This window comes from Lates calcarifer, linkage group LG19, assembly GCF_001640805.2.
Source record: "Lates calcarifer isolate ASB-BC8 linkage group LG19, TLL_Latcal_v3, whole genome shotgun sequence".
NCBI classification, from domain to species: domain Eukaryota; kingdom Metazoa; phylum Chordata; class Actinopteri; family Centropomidae; genus Lates; species Lates calcarifer.
The window spans coordinates 17,874,051-17,896,166 of record NC_066851.1 but is presented as its reverse complement, the minus strand read 5'-3'; the positions used below and the strand labels follow the sequence as shown (position 1 = coordinate 17,896,166).

Below are 22,116 nucleotides of genomic sequence, written 5' to 3'. Positions count from 1 at the left end.
GTCGAACAGACAGTCCTCAAGACACGATTAGAGCCTTATAGGTTTTGTAGACAGCTGACAGTTCGTGAATACAGGTTTGTGCAATTTGTAAGGAGGGTTTGTGCAGTATGAGTGTGTTGTGCAGTTGTTCTGTCCAGGTTGTGTGTGGGGTGATAAGGGGATCCCCATTGGTGGGTGGAGCGTCACCGTGCTGATAACGGCAGTCTGCAGAGGACTGATACTGAGAAGGAGGAGGAGGGAAACCTGTAGGATGCCATCATTGTGCATCACTGAGGGCCTCTTCTCTGAATGCACTGGACAAACATCCACTGTGGTCACATTGTGAATTCATGTCCTGAATTTAGGAGTGATGGAAAGTAACCTTTACCAGCTCCAACATTAAAGTATTGTATACATTATTCTGAAATGGACCATTCTCCATTATGAGTAGTTTTACTTCTGGTACTTTAACCATACATTCAGCAAGCACTTTATTAGGAACACCACACTAACGCTGGGTAGAGCAGCCTCAGTTCTCTGTAGCGTGGATTCCACAAGATGTTGGAAACATTCCTTTGAGATTCTGGTCCATTGTCACACGACTGCATCACATAATATCTGCAGATTTGTCAGCTGCACATTCATGATGCTGAGCTTCTGTTCTACCACATCTCAAACTGGATTCAGTTCTGGTGACTGGGGAGGCCACTGAAGAACTCATTGGCACTGACCGGCTAGCCATTAGTAGATGGTAAATTGTGGCTGTAAAGGGATGCACATGGTCAACAACAACACACAGCCTGTGGCAATCAAACCATGATTGATTGGTATTAAGGGGTCCAAAGTTCCAAGAAAACTTTCCTTGCCCCATTACACTGCCACTACCAGCTTGGACTGTTTGTGTCCATAGATTCATTATGGTGATGCCAAAGTCTGACCCTGCCATCTATGTGCCTCAGCAGATTCATCAGACCAGGCTATGGTTTTCCAGTCTTCAACTGTCCAGTTTTGGTGAGCCTTTGCCCACTGCACCCTCAGATTTTTGTTTTTGGCTGACGAGAGTGGAACCCAATGATGATCTTCTGCTGTTATAGCCCCTCACGTACTTTGAGCTCAGGACTGTATATGCAAACCATGTGATTATCTTTTAAAATATGACGCACTGGTATATATAAAACTATCCAAATTAACTAGTGACTACAGCAAAACAAATGTAGTGGATTAAAAGTATGATTATTCCCTCTAAAATGTAGTAGAGTAGAAGTATTTAAAATACTAGCATTTAAAGTAACTAGTAATGTGCAAACACTCATACACTCGCAGTTCAAACTACATGAGCTGCATCATTCAAAAGAAGGCGGCTACGTCATGTTCTGCAGTACAGAGGGGTTGCCCTCCCCCTGTGTGACACGATAAGAGAGCTATGCTGCACCCAGATAGAGCTATCAGAGCAGTTACCCTTCAACCCGCCATTCCACGCAAAGAATACACAGACACACTGCAGGGTGACAGTTGAGCAAAGTGACACACACAAAATGGAGATTATGAGGGGCACAGGAGCCTGTGGGGCCTGTTTGAAAGCTGGGATAGGTGAGATTTCTGTTTAAAAATATACCTGTGCCACATTTGAGATCACATAGATGTGCCCGAATTGCCAAGATTAAATTCTGGTGCCAGGTATAGATGCATCTCCTCCCCACTGGGACTGATAAATTGAAACTTAACACTCAAATAAAAACAAAACAGCAGTGAGATAATGCTCCCTTCAAAGAAAGGACTGGACTTTCCAGTCAGCATCATTGTCCTGTTCTGTCCCTACAATATGGCTGCAACTAACCACTATTTTTTATTGATTAAGCAGCTTTTCATTTCCTAGATTAATTCTGTATCTGTCAAACATCAGTTACAAATGTCCATTACAATGTTCTTGAGGTAATGTCATCCAGTGTCATGCTTTTTTGCAACCAACAGTCCAAACTCTCAGCAAATTCTCACAACTGTTTAGCTGGAACTTTCTAATTTCAGGGATTTTTGCTTGAAAATGACTAAAACAACTGAAATGAATGAAATATTGTTGCACCCCCACACTGTAGTATCCTTTGTAATACAGAATCACAGACCACAAGGGTTAGTAAACGTCAAAGCCACTGTGCTATTGCGATTTGTAGGATAGATTGTAAGTTAAAAAGCTCTTGCTGCCATTTGGAGCACACCTTCTGCGAAAAAGCAGCCTTAAGGTTTAGATTATGTCATTTATTGTTTTCTAAAAGTTCCATCAGTCAGATTCCTCAGTTTTTTGTCTCAGTATTTTGGCCTACATCTGTCTACTCTGTCACATCTGTATATTTATATTTTTATGCTTAAAAACCAGCTCCAGACATGTTTAAGACTCATGCTGTAAATACTCAGTTACCAGTTACCTTGTTGAAATGCTGTAAAATTAGACCTAACCCCTCTCTGTCGTTCAAAAATTCATGCACATCTTGAACTCAGATTTAAATTGAGTGCAGATAAACTTTCCTCCTTCAGCAGATGAATGTGAGAACAGCCTTCTAGTGTCAAACTCTGCACATACATCATTCTGCACAGTCAAACATCCAGGTGACATAACAATAAACAAAATACTTTTCGAGTGGAGGGGGACTTTAAACCTCTTTGTCCTCTGCTTTTTCAAATTGATTTCTGAGAGTTTTATTATTTAAGTTGTCTCAGTTTCAGTGTTGTACGTGCTGAACCACAGTTAATTATCATAATCAATCATAATGACACCTCTGCTGTATGTCCTTCGCCTGTGTTCCAGACTACCTCCAGTGTTCGAGCTCTGTCCTGCCGTTTCTTCCCCTCCGCTCATCTCCCTCCTCACCCAGAGCACCTGAGGACGCCGGCTGCCGTCCCCTCACCTGCTTGCCACACTGGCTGCCGCCATGACTTCCACCACAGACTTTGACAATGCGGAGATCACGCAGCAGTACAGCCACATCAACACCCGCTTTGACCTCTCTGATGAGGAACTAGACAATGACAACAGCTCTGCCAGGCTGTTTGAGCGCTCACGCATCAAGGCCCTTGCAGGTGAGTGCCTGCATAGTAAACAGGCTGTGTCCTATCCTCTCTGAGGCATTTGTGTGGTAGATTTTTGAGATGACAGTGTCTTTTTAAGAGCGTGGGAAGGGCAGAAAGGATGTGCTATAATGGGCGTCTCTTTAACTTTGGCAGGGATGAATAGGTTTAAATAACACACTGACCTTCACTCAAATTTTGTCAAAAATGTTACAAAATCACACCCCAGGTAATCTCTGATTTTGCTTCAAAACTCCCAGCTAGAGCTCTGCAGGTGTGTGTGTGCGTGTGTGTGTGTGTGTGCATGTTTCTCGTGGTGTAACACACTCCCAGCAGCTGAGTCCTGATACTGCTCCGCACCCTCTGCAAGTAACCAGGATCACTTGCACATTCCCAGAATGTCCACCGTCTGACCGATCTGGACAGCTGCCCTTCCCGTCTGCCTCCCATAGCACAGATCTCTGGCATTTCTGGCTAAGCTGGTAAGCTGTGACCCACCTGTGGGCCGGCTGCTGGGGGTTTTAAAATAGCAATGTTTCTGTGATGGAAGGAAGCGTAACAAAAAAAGGGGAGTTGAGGGTCACACGGTTTTCATGTCTGTAAAGCTGGAGGCACAAGAGAGGTCAGTCACAAGGTGGTTAAACACAAACCCTCTCTGTGGAGAGGGGACTTCTGGGTATTGCTGGGTACTCCTTCAAGTGTAGTGCAGATATGATGCCTATGTATAATGTTTGTTTGTATGTGAGACAGACCACAGGAAGAATAGTGAAGGCCTTATGCCGGTGCTAATGGGGATCCTAATAAAGAAAGAAAGAAAGAAAGAGTTTTGATACTAACACCAAAACAGTACCTTTAATGACAAAACTTTTTGAAATATAAAGATGTTTTTCTGCAAACCCCTTTTTTTAATTTAACAAAATGTCCCCACACTGGCAAATATGTTAGCAAACAGTTACTCATTTATTCATCCAGCAGGCACAGAGCAGCCTTATTCATTAATTTGGGGTTGTGTTTACATCCACATGATAATTGTAAGTTCAGTATTCTCCCTCATTTAAGCTCTGTTGTTGGTCTCCACCAACTCTAAAGGGAAATATGTGGAATATTTTGACTCTGCTGCTAAATGCTCTACTGCATCCACCAGGTGGTCACTAACTATGTGTGGGTTTTAGAGCCTTTATTTCACTGAAAATATCTGCTGCTTCTGTAAACAACACTGATGACAGCAGTGAGAGTGAGCAGAGAAAGGTGGGTTGTGGGTGTATCACCAAAAGAAAGAGTTAAAAGATGCTGAACAGCTTTGTAGAGCTGAAGGGAGTTGAGAGATAATTCTCTATGAGCAGCTACTTTCACAGTACACATAGTGAGTTGATGCATTTGTTAATAGAAAATGAATAATTACAACATGTTTAATTATAAAGGTCCCAGAATTCTGTTGCTGACACAACCTGGAGGCAGTGAATGTGCTTTGAGCAGCTACTCTTTCAGAAATACAAAGCATGTACAGATGAGTGATATAGTGTTTTACTCTAGTGTCTATTGTGTGTATGCATTTTCTCCTGTGAACCCCTTCTGTGTTGGTACACAATTTTAGTTCGACACAATGTTACCTGCAGTAGGTGATTGGGATTAGCTGCTTCATTCATGCTTTACAATTCAGTTGTTTGGCTACCAGCTGATTAGTACCCTGCTGTAGCTCACTCAACTTCCAAGTACCATCAATAACTTTCAGTTCAGTTTGTTAACTTAAAGGATAATTTTCTTGCATGTGTTTGTTTAAGAGGAAGTAGTTCTCCTCAGAGTCTTTTCCTGCTAAATATATGCACAATCATCTGGTATAAATGATAAATTCCTTCTCTGTCTCTGACTTAAATACAGAGGCAATGAACAAATGCAATGACACTGAATGGCTGTTTGCCGAAAAAATCCTTCCATCCATTATCTATGCTACTTATCCTTGTGGGGGTTGTGGGGGTCTGGAACCAGTCCCAGCTGACATTGTGCAGGAGGTGGGGTACACCCAGGACAGATCGCCAGTCGATCACAGGGCTGTTGCTGAAGAAATGTATAATAAATATACAGATATAATGACTAAAAATTAAGAAATGTCTGATGTGAACATTCAGTGCCAGCTTCCAGTGCTCAATGCTTCAGTCAGTAGCAAAAATGTATTATGGTTCAGTATCCAGCTCTTCATTTGGGTGGCTGAAATATTTAAATCATGCTCAGACTGCCTATCGGACAGTGCTCTCATCACTTTTCTTACCGTCTCTTTCTGTCTCTTTAAGTGATGTAGACTTCTGTGTGGGTGTTGGTGATATTGTGTTAGAGTGCTGCTGCACTGATGTTTCTGTAATGCAATCAGTGTTTCCTGTCAGAGAGAGAGAGAGAGAGAGAGAGAGAGTGAGAGAGTGGGAGAAGGAGGGAGGAAAGTGAAGAGAGATGAGAAGCAGGAGATGAGAGACGCTCTGAATGACACCCGCTGCTGATTTACAGCTTGTGAACTCAGAAAAATGCACCCAGCATGCCTTCAAAGCACATACAGAATGTATTGAATATCCAGCTATTTACACTGCTCCTTATATACGCTTAAGGAATAACACATTCCTTTGAGATAGATAGTTTTATGTTGGACTATTGGCACAGGAAATCACAGCTGTGCCAGTGGTATGCTTTAAAAATAAGTGATGTCACGACTGAGTGGGAGTGCTGGGTAGAGGGAGGGAGTCGTGGGAGCACATGGACGTATTGGAACATATTGTATGCATGGACGGGGCTAGAGAAACCACTCTGAACCGAACTGAAGGCTGCATGAGCCCTCGTGCCGCCAGAGAGTGGAGGCACAGCATCATTACGGCAGCAGTGAGGAGAGAGTGAGAAAGAAAGAGGAATAAGAAGGAGGGAGGGAGGGAGGGAGGAGGAGTGAGCACGAGAGGGATCTGGAAAGGAGGACAGAGAGCCAAAGAGACAGAGAAGAGGAGAGACGTGGAGTGCCAAGGCTCCTCTGCCAGCTCCAGGCTGCGTGTTGTTGTTGTTTGGGGGGGGTCAAGATGAGCAGCCCGTGCCTGCTGCGTGCTGCCCCTATAAGCCAACCCCGGCTCAGAGAGGTCAAGATCAGCCTGAAGGCCAGCAGCAGGGAGAGCACAGCCATCCGGAGCGGTGGCGGAGGCACCAAGGAGGCTGCCAGCCGGCCCTATGCCCCGGCAGAGAAAGAGGCCCCTGTGCGGGTTGGCATGAGCAGCAGCAGGAGCAGGAGCACCCCGCCGGTCCACAGGGCCCAGAGCAAGAAGACGGCAAGGGGAAGCAGCAGCAAGCAGCAGCAGGAGCCTGAGCACCACCCACAGAGGAACGGCACCCTCCTGCATGTCCCGCTCTCTGTGGCGCCCGCGGGACTTTCCCCCTTCTCCTCATCCTCCTCCTCGTCCTCCTCTTGCACCCCCAGACGTCAACGGCCCTCTCACCCTCACCCTCCCCCCGCCCCCATCATCTCCTCCTCCTCCTCTTCCTCCTCGGCCAAGAGTATGAAGCGGGCGCGCTGGCTGAGTTACAGCACCTCCAACATCTGTTTCAACTCCATCCTGGAGGGACGCTTCAGGCAGTTGCAAGGTACAGGGGTCCTGATGGCAGAGCTGTGTGTGTTTGTGCATCTGTGTGTGTGTGTTTGAGAGAGAGTTTGTCCACCCTCTCCTGCCTCACAGATGAGAAAGGCAACACTTTTCCAATCATGCCCCTCCCTTCCCCAACTCGCATTTGTGTTTAGGCCAGGGATGGGATTGCAGGGAGGTTGGGCTGTGATGTGAGAAAGTGTGAGATTAGTCATCTTGTTGTGACAGCTTGAAAAAGACAGCAGCAAAAATGTCAGAGCTTCCATAGCGGTGGCCCTTTTATTTAACGTATTGAGTAATTTATTTATTTTCATGAAGCAGTGGCTCTGCCCCAATTGTTCACTGACTGGGCCTTGAATAATTCATAGGGAAACTTCTAAAAAGGTTGTGACGCTTTTCCCTCCAAAGCCATTCATTGCAGGTAGTATTATGTACTCCTAGGTGTTTCTATAAAATAGCAAACACATTCATCATTTTAACTTGTCACCTACTCTCTCTATGGCCCTTACCCTTCACAAAGTATTCAAAAGAACAAAGTGTCTTTCGCTCCTAACCTTTTTTTTTCTTGAATGATTGTGTTAGTGGTGTAAAAAAAAATAAAAAAATGAATTTCTCTGATGGTTTAACTTCTCCCTGCCTGTGTTATTAAGGTTTTAAGAGAGAGGTTTGCCGTCACTGTGGATTTTTGTTAGCCTTGCACTATGCTATCCAACTCCCTGATGACAGGAGTGCATTAGTGAGAGGAAGAAAATGGAGGAGACGATGCAGGAACAGAGAGGGAAACATGCTGTTTTTTTTTCTCTGCCTCTGCTAGATTTCAAGTATCGACTGATTCTGAAGACTGCAGAGACAACTGATACGTGAAGCGGTAAACTTTTGAAGCTTGCCCAAATCAAAGGGGTTGTTCGGAGCCAAGTGTATTGATCCGCCAATTGCATTTCATGAAATTTTATTTAGTTTTTATTTACCCACTATTAGGGGGTCTGGTCAGGACTGCAGTAGGATGAAGTTGGACAGAACAACAATAACAGGAAAACATAAGTAATAGATAGAGAACAAGAGGGAAAACAGTGTTTTGCATTTATTGATTTCAAGCATTTTCTTATGTCTCGGTCGTTCTTGTTTGTGTTGCAGGAAGAGTCTTTTTTTTACCATCTCGTCTCGTTTTTTTTTTTTTTTTTTTTGCTGACACATTGATCTTTAACCTTTAAGCTTTCCTCAGTTGCATCTGCACAGCTTTCCCTTCAAGTCTTTGTGTCCTTAATCTTCGCTGTTCAAATAGTCTATAGTCAAATAGTCTTGCCATTAGTTGGCCCTCACATTATTGTGAATATACGTTATTTATTTGTGCTTAAGCATGTGCTACTCTTGCATCATCTCAGTCATCATTAGTTAAAACACTGGTCTGTCTCGCTCTGTACAATGTTAGGAAAACGTGGACACTGAAATGTGCATTAATCTGATGCTCAGCAGCTGCAGAGTACAAGTTCATTTATCAAGGGCTGCAAACATGTCTTGGGGAGTTTCATTTACTTCTGGACAAGCCTGTAAATAAAGACATGGTATCATGGTTGCAGGGCAGGTAGCGCTGGCAGTGCCATGACTCAGGCATGTAGCAGGGTGCACAGGGACCACTGGGCCACATCCAGTAAGAGCTGACTGTGGGAAAATACGGATCAAGCTGTATACAGGGAAAATCCATCAGCATGAATAAGTCATGGGGCTTTCACTCGAGTCAAAGAGTGGATGAAAGATTACTAAGTAAAAGCATGTGAAACAGAGGAATGTTTAGTAATGCTTGTACTGATATACAGGAAGAAGAAGAAGAAGCCGGGAAGTTGGAAAAGGGAAGCAGCGCAGAAGTGACAAGAACCTGCCATAGTCCAGTCAGTGTGGGAAAAAAACTGCAATGAAAAGTGAAAAAAGTTGCATATATGACTGATATATGATATTTAATTTATGTAAAATTACACTATGACAGTGACAACTTCTGTTGCAACTCCACTAAGAACAACCAAACATTAAACATGCAGTAAAGTTGTGGTCAGCCTGTCGTGTGAACTGTTGCTGCTACTTTCCTATTTATGCCCTGTAGCTAAATGTGCAAGTCTCATTTGTCTTTTAAAAAAGCAAAGCAACCTTTCAGCTACAGCTCTGCCATAATATTAGTACCAATCCTACAATAAGTTCATAAAATAGAAGCTTTCATACACATATACTTTACCATCTTGGATAAGAAATCCTGCTTGTGCACAGCTTTGATACAAAACCGTACAGCAGTGTTTTTTTTTTAAAACTAGAAACATGTTCAAATTAAAATTAATTAAACACTGAATTCATAAGCAGTAATGTTCACCCTTGCTTGGTGGCTGAAGTTAGCTTAAGTTAGCAAACTTCACTTAGAAATAAATTACTGGTGTAACCGACACTGCTGAGTCAATTTCCTGACTCAGTAATGTAGCCGCTTTTGGGCAATTCTCTACTTAGGTTAGACTATGTTAAAAAAAAACAACATTTATATCAGTAAAGACAGCACAATCACCAGGAGACATGTTCCAATTCTTGCTTATAGCTATGTCCGTCCTGCCTTATTTTGATGTCTCTAAAGATAACAAACCCAAGGGTGTCTTTGTAAATGAGAGGAAATGCAACGTGTTATTATTCTGTTTCATACAATGGCAAAATGTATGATGACAAAGTAAATTCAGGACATTCAGCTGAGAAACTGTTTATATTAGGTGGTAATTCCCACTGGGCTACAGATATAAATAGTGAAACTTTAGGACAAATACCTCAGTATCAATATATGAAGAAATAATGAGAGAATAGCTGCTTTAAGGTGATTTGTAATGTGAATTCTGGTGACCAAAGAAATAATTCATTGTTAAATAAGCTCTGGAGTTTTATCACTTACCTGTAAAATAGCATTATAGACTTAAAAAAAGCAAAAGTTAACACACATCTTGATGTTAAGATAATAAAATCCTAGTTGATATTGAATCTCACATCACAGTATTAATATTATATGGACTTAATGCCAGGCTCTACAAACTCTACCTCTACAGACCTTAGTTTTCAGACAAACGCTGAAAGCCTTGTTCAGTAGTGAATGTACACAGAGCTGTTGTCACATTGAGCTTGTTGATCTACTCCTCTGGAGATGGTTTAGCAGGCTGCACACAGGCAACAACTGCCCTCTTGCACGCTCCCCCTCCCCTTCCCTCCCCGTCTTTCCTAAATGGCCAGGAGCATCAGCGTGCACTGTCTCCTCTCAAGGTCTCATGATGTGAGATGATACGAGGGAACCATGTGCATGTTACTCTCTCCGCTATGAAATCTACCCCAAATAGTTCAGAAAGGATTCACTACAGGTTTTATTGCACATATGAATGTCTTGTTTAAGCTTTTTTTTTGGTACTCTTGTTTCCAGCCCTGCTGACAGGTTATGATATGACCGTTTGTGCTAACCTGACGCTGACACCCCTAATGGAGCATTGAGTTATATGCATGTTTTAATTGTCATTACTTTTTCATGGTGTGGCTGTCCGTGTGGATGTAGTGGAGCAGTGCGTGCTGTTGTTCTGCTGAGGGGAGCAGAATGAAGCATGATTTATTTACTGTACTCTGCTGCACCATGTGTTTTACATACAATAAGCCATGATTTCTTCCCTTTGATGATGTTATGAATGGAGCTAAGGCTTTTTAGGTGCTTACTGGGTCATTTTGTGCAGTAGAGGAGATACTGTAGGTAATGTATCCTGCTCTATTTTCCTGGTTGGGTCTCTGGAGGCTAAACCTGAAAGCCTTCATCTTAGTCACTCTTGCCATTACTTTCTGTCTGATCTGTCTTGCCTTCTTTTTCTCCTCATCCTGGTTTACCTTTGCTCCAGTCTCCCTGTCTCCTCCTCTCTCCCCCTCTGTTTTACTTTCTCCTTCTTAACCTTTAATCTAATGTCTTCAACTTCTTCTCTCTGCCACCCTTTCCTTCCTCTTGCTTCTTCTTCTGTTCCACCTCTTCAGCTGCTCCCTGCCTGTTCTCCACAGTCTCAGGGTCTGAATCATTTATTACACAAGGCATTAAGGATGCAGTCCTTTGCACTCTGTAGTTTGCAGTCGTATTTGGGTTCAGGAATAAACAGGGCAGACTGTAGCAGGCAGACGGTGGGGAAGTCACATGGTGCAAGATGGGATGATGGCTGGGAGGAGGAGGTCTCATCACCAGCGGTTGACCTGATAAACTTAAAGAAGCTGTGTCTGTGTGTGTGTGTGTGAGTGTATCTGCAGGGAGTTGTGTGTGCAGTCAGGGTAACTGTAGCCGACATGCATTCATCATTTAGAAACATCTCACTGTTATATAATTTGTCCACCAGAAAGTTAATTTGTTTATAAAATGTCATATCGTCACCCTCTTAAAATATTTTTAATATTTTTCATTTTTTTACAATTTTTTTTTTCCCTAAATCATCTCCTCATGATGCTGGCCACCTCTGGTAAAATCGCCTACATCCTCAGTTAAACAGATCGTGCCATTCTACCCCTTTAGTATAATTGCCTATGTCAAGAGTGTGACTTTTTTAGTTTTAATTTGCCTAAGTTATTTAATTCTCTCATGTTCCATGTTTGACTGACCTTCTGGTTTGTATGTCTGTTGTTATAACTGTTTTGATTAAAACTGTTAGTAAATATCATATATTCAACACGTGGTTCAGTTTTTTGTGTTTCCTGAAAAATCTGAAAAAATGACTTAGGCAATTATTTTAAGAGGGTGACGATATGTATCTTTGTACATGTGACATTTTACTATTGTCCAATCATTATCTGCTTCACACCCCTCTCTCTCTGCCTCTGCTTCCTGTCTCTCTCTAGACTGTCAACTGTCAAAATAAAGACAAGTTTAAGTCATGCAGGTAGATTTTGGGCATTTTATGTGCTTGCTAAACACCACTCACACCACCCCCTTCTCCAGTCACATTAAGTGTATCACAGACAAAATAAACACAGCATTGTATATTCGGTCATGCTACCATATGGTCCCATCAAGACTGGTTTTATTTTTGCCGCTGAGTAGGAGGCACATCTGCCGTGCACCAAGATATGATTTAAAGTGTGAGTGCAAGCCCGGCAAGATGTGTCACCATGTAGGCAGTGCTCATCCTCCCAAAAAAAAACCCCTCTCCAAGTCTGCTGCTCGTGCTCTCTGCAGCTCTCTGACCTGCCATTCAGGCAGAACTGAAGTCCAGGAATTTTGGCATAAATTCTGTGCACCTACATTTAACTAAGACCTTGTGTTTATTTCTCTTTTTATATATGCAGTGTTATTACGCAGCACCACTTCTCTGTTTTATTCTGCTATGAGAGCAAGATAGTTAAAGGAAAGCTTTGCCTTTTCCTTTTGTGGTAAGTCATATCAGTAATGGTGTGGTTTAATGAAGAAAGCAGGAGTGACTGAAAAGGTCAAAACTGAGAGTTTCCAAGAAACTTCAGCATTTTAACGAGGTGATGTGTCACTGTAGTGGTTTTATTGATAGACATGCTGCTCTAGTCCTCAAACAGGGATTATTAGACTGGTCCAGATCTTTTAATGTGGCCTCATTTCAGTATCTCTCATTTGACAGCACAGTGACAGTCACTGAATAACTGATATTTTTGTTACTGATGGATGTGGATGATGATCTTTGAAGCAACTGTTAACATAACTCACAGTGTAGAGTTAGAATTGGGGATGTCCTGATTGCATTGTTTTGCTCTTTTAATATTGCGTATCTGCCAATCAATTTAAGAAAATATAGCTTGCATTTCATAATTCTTTTGATTGTGTTGTATAATATTTTGTGTCATGTGCTGCAGTATTCAGTATAATTTCTGTGCAGAGGAGTGTCAGTGTCGTGGCAGGAAGCTTTGGGCAGGAGTTAGACTGTCTCTGTTCATCTACAGTGTGAACAAAATCCTGAGGTTCAGAGGTAGTTTCTAAACGGGCAGCAGTGCCTATGAATTCTGGTTTACATGTGGAATATCACTCTCTGGGGTATTGCTCATATCTAAGCGTGATAGGGGGCCCTGCATTTCATAATTAGTCCATGGTTATGGAAATGATATTTCTTAGAGGTGGAGCTGATGTCAAGGTAGATATAATATTAGTGGGCAACTCAGATTAAATTAGTGGAACCAACAAATTATTTCTGAGTGGATGTTGCTGCAGACAAAGATCAGTTACCAATGTAGATAGCTGCTAATGTTTAGGCTGTATTTTCCATTAATAGCACTAAGGATTAATTTAACCAGTAAGATTTCTCTGTCTCTGGATCAGATTTCCGCAGACATATGCTGATATGCTGTAGCTCAGCCTGTACTGTAACTAAGCCTGTTTCTTCCTTCAATCTCCCACGCATCCACCTGTCTGGAGTACCCCTGTAAGACAGTAAATCCCTACCAGCTCCAGAGGTGCTGCTCTGTAGCTGTGAATATTTTCCATTATTCATGGAGCTCATGTTCTTTCTTAACTTTGTGCTCCGGTCAGATGAGCGTGAGGCAGTTCAGAAGAAGACCTTCACTAAATGGGTCAACTCAATCCTGTCCCGGGTTGGCTGTCGCATCTCTGACCTCTACTTGGACCTTCGGGACGGACGTATGCTCATTAAACTGCTGGAGGTGCTGTCCGGTGAACGACTGGTAAAAGACTTTCCTGTTAGACCTCACATTTTGTTATCTTTCCCTTTTATATTTCTTGCATTATTCCCAATCCTCTTATTATTCTCCTTCTCTCCTTTGCCTATTTTATTTTCTCCCTGTCTGCAGCCAAAACCCACCAAAGGCCGGATGCGTATCCACTGTTTGGAGAATGTGGACAAGGCTCTGCAGTTCCTTAAAGAGCAGAGGGTCCACCTGGAGAACATGGGTTCTCACGACATTGTCGATGGCAACCATCGCCTCATCCTCGGCCTTATCTGGACCATCATCCTGCGCTTCCAGGTAAACTTTGGACCCTGGTTCCGCTGAGAGCCTGCATTTATCTTTATTTCTTTCTACATCAGTTAAACAGGATGCTGTCATCAAAGCCTGATGATGTGTTATGAAGTGTTTTGTGGTTGTCATCAAAACACAAAACTGTTAAACTTTGCAGTATATATATAGTTACCATTCCCTCAATTATGTCCCTCATTATAGTGAGATAAAATAAGATAGGACTTTATTAATCCCTTGAGATGAAATCTGTAAGTTACACCAGTACAAGCAAGAGTACAAGTACAACAAAACAAAAGCATTAAATAAAGGCAATCAAAAACTGTCTAATTAGGACGTACAGTATGCATATGATATGATATGATTCATGCATTATGTAGGAAGCTGTGCAAATATACACTCAGCTGCTAGTTGATTTGTTTATTGGGTAGAATATATAGCAACATATTTTCTGTAATGCAATACATGGTACAGGAGTCAGGGCAAACACAGGTTAGGCCAGGGGTGTTGTAGTCATTATACAGCAGGATGAATACACCCATGAAGAAAATAAACCTTAACAAAAGTAGATCTCATTTTATGTTTGGATACTCTGACAGCAAAATCCAGTTTTTGCATCCAGCTACGTCACTGAGCTCTGTGACTGAATAAAGGGCTGAACCTCATGTTTGTGAACATGCAAATGAGAATCTTCAAATAACACGATCAGCTGGTCACATGTGCTGCCCAACCACAGATCACTTTGTTTGTGCTGCACGTGTGTCTATAAATACTGTATGAGTGAACTTTATTGTTACTATGCTAACACTGACTTAAGAGCACAGTTGTATATATAAAATCACAGTATGAGCTCTGCTTCATATGCATTGTTGCTTTAATTACATTATGGTTATGTTTTATTTGCATTTAATTGTGAATATAGTGAACAAGCTGCTGTGTTTAATAGATAAGTCTCTGATTGTTAATTTTTAGTCTCACTCAGGTCTGTATGCATGTAGCACAGAAACAGCAGCCAGGAGATGTTTTTGACTTTTTCCTTTTCCTCGGATGAGGTGCCTTCAGGTTATTATCTGCTGTTAAGAACATCACATCCACATCAGAACATGTCTGTTTGACTCTTTTATCTTCTTTGAAGGGGCAGATATTTATTTTTAATTTGACAGCAACACTGTTATTTTTAGACACGTTAGTTCAAACAATATGGCCTCCTGCATAATTCAGCCTTTTTTAAAGAAAAAAAAAACGAAACAGGAAAGAAAGGAATTTACTCGGTCCTGTCTGTATTTTTTCAGTCTGCATAAACCAAGGAGAACCAAAGCTGGCTAAATTTAGCCCTCTCTCAGGACCTGTCTCTCAGATCACATCACTGCTCTAATTATTGGCCCACTGTGTGGGAAAATAAGAACTTCAATAATTACCACCCTTCTTTCTATCAATTGGACTTTGGGTTTAGATTTGTGAGATTTCAGCTGCCTAATAACACTGAAGGTTTCTCACTTGAGATTAGTTTTGTTTTACACAAATAAAAACCTCCTGGTTTTACTTCAAGCTCTGATAAATGATGTATTTCAAAGGGATATTTGTGCCACTTTGCCAACACGTTCCCTGCTGGTGCATCCTATTAACGACATGTTACTATCAGTTAGGTTTTTGTTCTCAGCTGTGAGTTGTTGTTTGATTACAAACCTCACACAGTCATTAGTTAAGCTTCATTATTTACCATCCAGCTGTGCTTGTTGTTCTCCATCAGATCCAGGACATTATTGTGGAAACGGGCCAGGCAGACCAGAAGGAGACACGCTCAGCCAAGGACGCTCTTCTTTTGTGGTGTCAGATGAAAACTGCAGGGTAAGTGGGATGTGTGACCTTTAGCATAACCAAGCTGTTGTAAATATCCACTGGGAAATAGTGTGTGAAAGAGAATTCAGAGTTGTGCACAGCTGCAAAACTTTTAAGGGTTGAAAATGTTTTTTTGTGTGTGTGTGTGTGTGTGTTTGTCTGAGTGCAGCAACTCAAAACTTACTTTCTGTTTTATTCATTTAATTTGTTATGTAAAGCATCTTGGAGTATCTTGAAAAGAAAATGTATTATTATCATTATTATTTTTCAAGTTTTTAAAGTTAAAAATTGAATTGAATTTAATTTCAATTCTGAAATTCCAATGTGCAAACTCCCAAATTAGTCAAGTGCTCTTTATTTTTTTAGTGGTGGAAGAAGCACTCGCATCTTTACAGTGACAAGTAAAGGCCATACATTCAAAATTTTACTTGGATGAAAATACAAAAATATTAGCATCAATATATACTTAAAGTACAAAAAGGTAAAAGAACCTGGTTTGCAGAATCCACCTTTAAGAATTAAGTAAATCATAATTTATTTGTATATTTATATTTTATATTATTAACATGAATCTTCAAAATAACTAGTAACTAAAGTTATCAAAGAAATGTAGTAGAGTAAAAAGTACTCTAAGAATATTTGCCTCTGAGGGTCTCAGAAACCACTTCATCTGCTTGGGCCTCAAGCTACTTTAATAAGTGGTGCATTATTATGTGTTGAGAAGCAGAACAAATCCCAAACATTGATTTAAAACAGGAGCACCTCAGCAATGTCCCCAATGTTCAGTCGGTGACATCCCCTGGCTGTTGTTTTGCAGATATCCCAATGTCAACATCACAAACTTCACCACCAGCTGGAAAGACGGCATGGCCTTCAACGCTCTCATACACAAACACCGGTAAGGGGAGATGAATGACCAAATCCACTCTCACCAGCTCTGAAATGTAAACACACACCAAAACCCATCTGCTCAGTGTCTCTCCTGCTCATTCTCCTTCAACTCTTTCACCGTCTCATTGTCTTTTTTCTGCTTTTGCTCTCTCCGCATTTCTCTCCCAGGCCAGATCTGGTGGACTATAACACTCTAAAGAGGTCCAACCCGACCCACAACCTCCAGAACGCCTTCAATGTGGCGGAGCAGAAGCTTGGCGTGACCAAACTGTTAGACCCAGAAGGCGAGTGACTGACTGAGGCTGTGCCTTCATGTAGAAATAAATGTTTATGAGCATTAAGCCTGGTGGAAAAAAAGACCTCTGGACCAGTGATGCCTGCTGGCTTGGCTGTTACTGACTTGTCTTCCGTTTCCGTTTTTGTAGATGTGTTCACAGAGAACCCAGATGAGAAGTCCATTATCACGTACGTCGTGGCATTTTACCACTACTTCTCGAAGATGAAGCAGCTCGCTGTCGAGGGCAAGAGAGTTGGAAAGGTAAAATGGAAACACGATGCACGCTTGTTAATGTGAGTTTTTCTTGAGCCTTGTTTTTTCCTGATTGTCTTTGACCTCCTCCCTCAGGTTCTGGATCACGCCATCGAGACAGAGAAGATGATTGATAAGTACGAGACGCTTGCGTCAGACCTGCTGACGTGGATCGAGCAGACCATCATTGTGCTGAACAACCGAAAACTTGCCAACTCTCTGACTGGAGTCCAGCAGCAGCTTCAGGCCTTCAACACCTACCGCACTGTAGAGAAGCCGCCCAAGTGAGTCAAACCAGGACACCTCTCCTCATCCTAATGTCATCTATTCCATTAGTCCTGTATTTTTTACACCTTTAAGAGGAAAAGAAAACACAAAGCTCACATTTAATTAATCATATTAGCTAAGTTCAGTTACAATATTAAATAAACAGAAACAAGAAATAGCAAACAAAATATCCCCCACAGAGTATTAATAGTGGGAGCTGTAAGTAATGTAATCAATTCTATTGTGTTCTGTTCTTTTTTGTTGAGGTTTTCACATTCAATCCATTTAATATCTGCTCATACACAGAGTTTAAACATAATTCAAAACCAGTCACTCGTTTCATTTGCGGTAAATTATGGAACACCTCTCATTTAATTAAACATTTTTCTCATTATCTTGTGGTTTTTCTGTTCATTTCCATTTTTGTAATTCTGCCACTGCAGAGTCTCTTGTGGCTAAAGTTTACCTTTTTGTGCAACTTGCGTTTGTAACACACAAACTTCTTTCAGGTTTCAGGAGAAGGGTAACCTCGAAGTGCTGCTGTTCACCATCCAGAGTCGCATGAGGGCCAACAACCAGAGGGTCTACACGCCTAAAGAGGGAGCCCTGGTTGCAGATATCAATAGGGTGAGAACGAAATAGAAACAACATGGTGTTTTATTAAAAAAAAAAAATGTCTCTAGCTGTCACCCCAGTATTCACTACTGGGAAGATTGTCTGTACAAAAGCTCAGACATACAACACGACTCAGTTACTGGAACAAATTTAATTCATTTAGCAGAGTACAGTCCTGAGGCAACAATTAAACTACAAATGAATTGAATTATACTCATAATACTATAGACTAATTCACTGAACTATATAATAAATAGAAATAGAAAAGAAAACAGTCTGACAGTAGTGCAGGCTGAAAGAAAAAATGTCTCAAAAGAAATAATATAAAACTAACATCTGAATGACACAGGCAGGGTTGGGATCTGGGACCAGTGTTTTTAACATTTTGTTTGACATTTCATTGACCAAATGATTAATCAAAAATAAATGAAAAGAATAATTCAGAGATAAATCAATCAAAAATAATGGTTTGTTACATTCATATACAATAATTTTATCACTATTATGATGACTTACTAGCAAAAACTGCAAACGCTAATGATCCATCTCATCATCTGCGCGCAGGCCTGGGAGCGTCTGGAAAGGGCGGAGCATGAACGGGAACGTGTCCTGAGAGACGAGCTGATCAGACAGGAGAAGCTGGAACAGATGGCGAGAAGATTTGACAGGAAGGCCGCCATGAGGGAGACCTGGCTCCTGGAGAACCAGAAGCTGGTGGCCCAGGTAAACCAACCACAAAACTGTGGATATTAACATGTGTTCTGAGGTCCCTGGCGAAAAAGATCTTGAGCTCAGTGTGACTGCAGAGTAAAAATAAATACATAGATTTTTATTCTCATTCCTCATTAATTGAAACAGCAGGTTGTTTGTACAACTGATTATTGTTAATGGGAGGTAAACAGCAGAAACAGATTGCCTCAAAAACATGATGATGAGATGACACCAAAGTAAAACTAGCAACTTTCTGAGCAGCAAAAGTTTCAGAAGAAGTGGAAAAGAAACATTTGTTTGTTCATTAAGAGGTGGCTGTTAAAAACAGTGGATGAAGATATATTAAAATCCTCACTGTAAAGTAAAAGTACAAGCAAAAATCCTATGTTCATATCTTTTCTTGAGTAACTGTAGAAGTATGCTGCATAGTCTTATTTACAACTCTCTGCTCTCTCCTCCGCAGGATAACTTTGGTTGCGACCTACCGGCTGTGGAGGCAGCGAAGAAGAAGCATGATGCCATCGAAACAGACATTGCTGCGTACTCAGAACGTGTTCAGGCCTTGGTGGACATCTCAAAGGAGCTGGAGTCGGAGCGTTACCACGACGCCAAACGCATCGATGCACGGAAAGACAACATCCTGCGTCTCTGGGACTACCTGCCAGCAGCTGTTGAACGCTCGTAGGGGGCGTCTGGACAAGAACCTGACCCTGCAGAGGATCTTCCAGGAGATGCTGCACATCATCAACTGGATGGATGACATGAAGGTACAGAGCAGGAAACAATATTCATAAACCAATACCCTTATGTTTTCCACAGCCTAAACTGATCACATTGTTTAATTCTGTCCTTAGGCTCGGCTGTGGTCTCCAGACTTTGGGAAACACTTGTTGGAAGTGGAAGACTTGTTACAGAAACATGCTTTGGTAGAGAACGACATTGCTCTGCAGGCGGAGAGTGTACACAACGCCAGTGCTGCTGCTCTCAAGTTTGCAAATGGAGATAGTGAGTGCAGAGGCTCATGTTGCCCCAGAGCAAAACTATTTATTGTGTATGTGCTGGTTTTATTGGGGATGATGACACTACATGGAGGACAGGCCATGGACTTAAACTAAGGCTGGGTCTCAGATCTCAATACTTTGAGTACTGGCTGAAATGTGTCAGTAGGATCGAGTACAGTGAACTGTCAAGTAGAAAGTCAGCATCAAATATGTTGTCCCCTCTTGTTTACATATTTTTTGATCAGTAATACCTTCTGTTTTATTTTGTACATTTATTTTTGGATCATTTGGTGAATTTATTTTTATACTTTGACAAAGACTATAGCATCCCAGAACCTGAGAAGACTTAATCAATTAGAGAAAATTAAATACACAGAATGTAATGCTTATGTTTATTTTTTTTATCAGGTTATAAGCCATGTGATCCCCAGGTGATCAGGGACAGGGTACAGCACCTGGACCTGTGCTACCAGGATCTTTGCGCCCTGGCAGCCCAGCGAAGGGCTCGCTTGGAGCAGTCCCGTCTCTTCTGGAACTTCATGCGGGAGGTGAAGGAGCTGGAGAGTTGGATCAGGGAGAAGGAGCACATTTTCTCCTCCCTGGATTATGGCAAGGACCTGACGAGCGTGCTGGTGCTCCAGAGCAAACACAGCGCCTTCGAGGACGAGCTTGGAGCCCGTCGCGCCAACCTTGAACAGGTCCTCGCAGAGGGACAGAAGATGATCCAGCAGCAGTTTAAATCCCCGGAGGTTCAAGAACACATGGATGACATCAGGAGGCAGTGGCAGCAGCTGGAAGAACTGGCGGCATTTCGGAAACAGAACCTGCAGGACACTCAGAGGTTCTTCCAGTTTCAGGGAGATGCTGATGAACTCAAGGCTTGGCTGCTGGACGCCAAGAGGCAGATGAGCAGTGATGATGTAGGTCACGATGAGTACACCACGCAGCGGCTGTTCAAGAGGCACAATGACCTGAGGAATGAGGCAATCAAGAACGGAGCCACGATTGACACTCTATCGAAACAGGCAAATGCGCTGCCAGAGGAGCTACAAAACACCCCTGATATCCAGAGACGTCTCAAAGAAATCAAGGACCTGTACATGGAGCTCATGTCTCTGGCTGACCTGAGGCAGAAGAAGCTCGATGACACCATGGCTTTGTACACCATCTTCAGCGAGACAGACGCTTGTGAGCTCTGGATGGGCCAGAAGGAGACGTGGTTGGTGGGCTTGGAAGTGCCAGAGAAGCTGGAGGATCTGGAAGTGGTACAGAATAGGTACGATGAACAAATCATGTTATTATGCACTGTGATTAATGAAAATCTGGAAACAATAATGCTTCAAAATTCATGTTTGTTTTTATCTAATCTAATATTTTTTTTTATTTAATCTAACACTTTTCCTCATTACAGGTTGAGCATTCTAGCTCAGGATATGGCAAACGTTCAGTCGAGAGTTGATGACGTCAACAAAGCTGTGAAACAGCTTGAGGACAGCAGACACCCTCGCACCAAGGAGGTCAAGGAATGTCAGACACGACTGAATAAGAGGTGATTTACATATATTATCTGTAGATTTCTATGTGTGTATTTAAGTTTACTGTTCATCTGTGTGTCAGCATTTCTGATAAATTATTTAGTGACACAAAGGTAATATTTTTAGCTTTTCCCTGAGGCATAAAAAAGTTCTGAATAATTATAGGTAGTATAGAGACAGTGTTCATTTACTGCACTTCCAATTAAATCTGACAAACTGCTAGCAAGTTGGACATGTAGAAATGTGACTTTTGTCTACAGGAAAGCATACAAGTTAGCATATATGTAGGATTAAGTTTCCAGTAACAATTTATCAATGATTCTCTCTCAGGTGGGAAGCCTTCAAGGCCATGGTGGAGGATATAAAGAGGAAAGTGGATTCTGCTGTTAGTCTGAACAACTATGGGCTGGAGTGTGACGAGACAGGGGCCTGGATCAAAGATAAGACACGGGTGATTGAGTCCACGCAGGACTTGGGCAATGACCTGGCAGCTGTCATCACCATCCAGAGGAAACTGTATGGCATGGAGAGAGATTTAGCCGCCATCGAAACCAAGCTCAACTTCCTGAGGAAAGAAGCCGACCAGCTGGCAAAGGATCACCCAGAGAATGCAGCCGACATCTTGGCCCGCAGAGGAGAGCTGGACGCGGCCTGGGACACACTAAAAAAGACCCTGAAGGACAGAGAGGACTCTCTGGGCGAGGTCAGCAAGTTACAGACCTTCCTCCAAGACATGGACGACTTCCAGTCATGGCTTTTTAAGACCCAGAAGGCCGTGGCATCAGAGGAAATGCCCGCTACACTGCCGGAGGCCGAGGAACAGCTCAGCCTTCACGACGCAGTGCGTGAAGACATAAACAACCACGAAGAGGACTATCACCGTGTGAGGGACACCGGTGTTCAGGTCACGCAGGGTCAGGAGGACGATCCTCAGTACCAGGAGCTGGAGCAGAGGCTGAAAGGCATGGATCGCGGTTGGTACGAACTGCAGAAGATGTGGGACAATCGCAAGAACCTCCTGGACCAGGGTCTGGGCTTCCAGCAGTTCATGAGGGATAGCAAGGCTGTAGAGGCCATCCTCAACAACCAGGTACTGTACTGCATCTGTATTTAGAGTAGGAGAT

At 42.3% G+C, this 22,116-nt stretch overlaps 2 protein-coding genes across 2 annotated transcripts in view; both read left to right on the top strand.

Moving 5' to 3' along the window:
* The window catches only part of LOC108874955 (stAR-related lipid transfer protein 9), a 344,739-nt gene that overhangs the window by 15,329 nt on the left and 307,294 nt on the right, over positions 1-22,116 (top strand). The window lies entirely within an intron of this gene.
* Positions 5,955-22,116, top strand: part of sptb (spectrin, beta, erythrocytic) — a 33,612-nt gene continuing 17,450 nt past the window's right edge. Inside the window, 16 exon segments of the mRNA XM_018663407.2 lie at positions 5,955-6,645; positions 13,162-13,313; positions 13,440-13,613; positions 15,355-15,452; positions 16,261-16,341; positions 16,503-16,618; positions 16,760-16,872; positions 16,960-17,147; positions 17,640-17,757; positions 18,310-18,468; positions 18,920-19,117; positions 19,119-19,223; positions 19,311-19,461; positions 19,866-20,733; positions 20,869-21,006; positions 21,323-22,082. Coding sequence (XP_018518923.1) covers positions 6,090-6,645; positions 13,162-13,313; positions 13,440-13,613; positions 15,355-15,452; positions 16,261-16,341; positions 16,503-16,618; positions 16,760-16,872; positions 16,960-17,147; positions 17,640-17,757; positions 18,310-18,468; positions 18,920-19,117; positions 19,119-19,223; positions 19,311-19,461; positions 19,866-20,733; positions 20,869-21,006; positions 21,323-22,082 — 3,975 coding nt within the window. The 5' untranslated portion in view covers positions 5,955-6,089.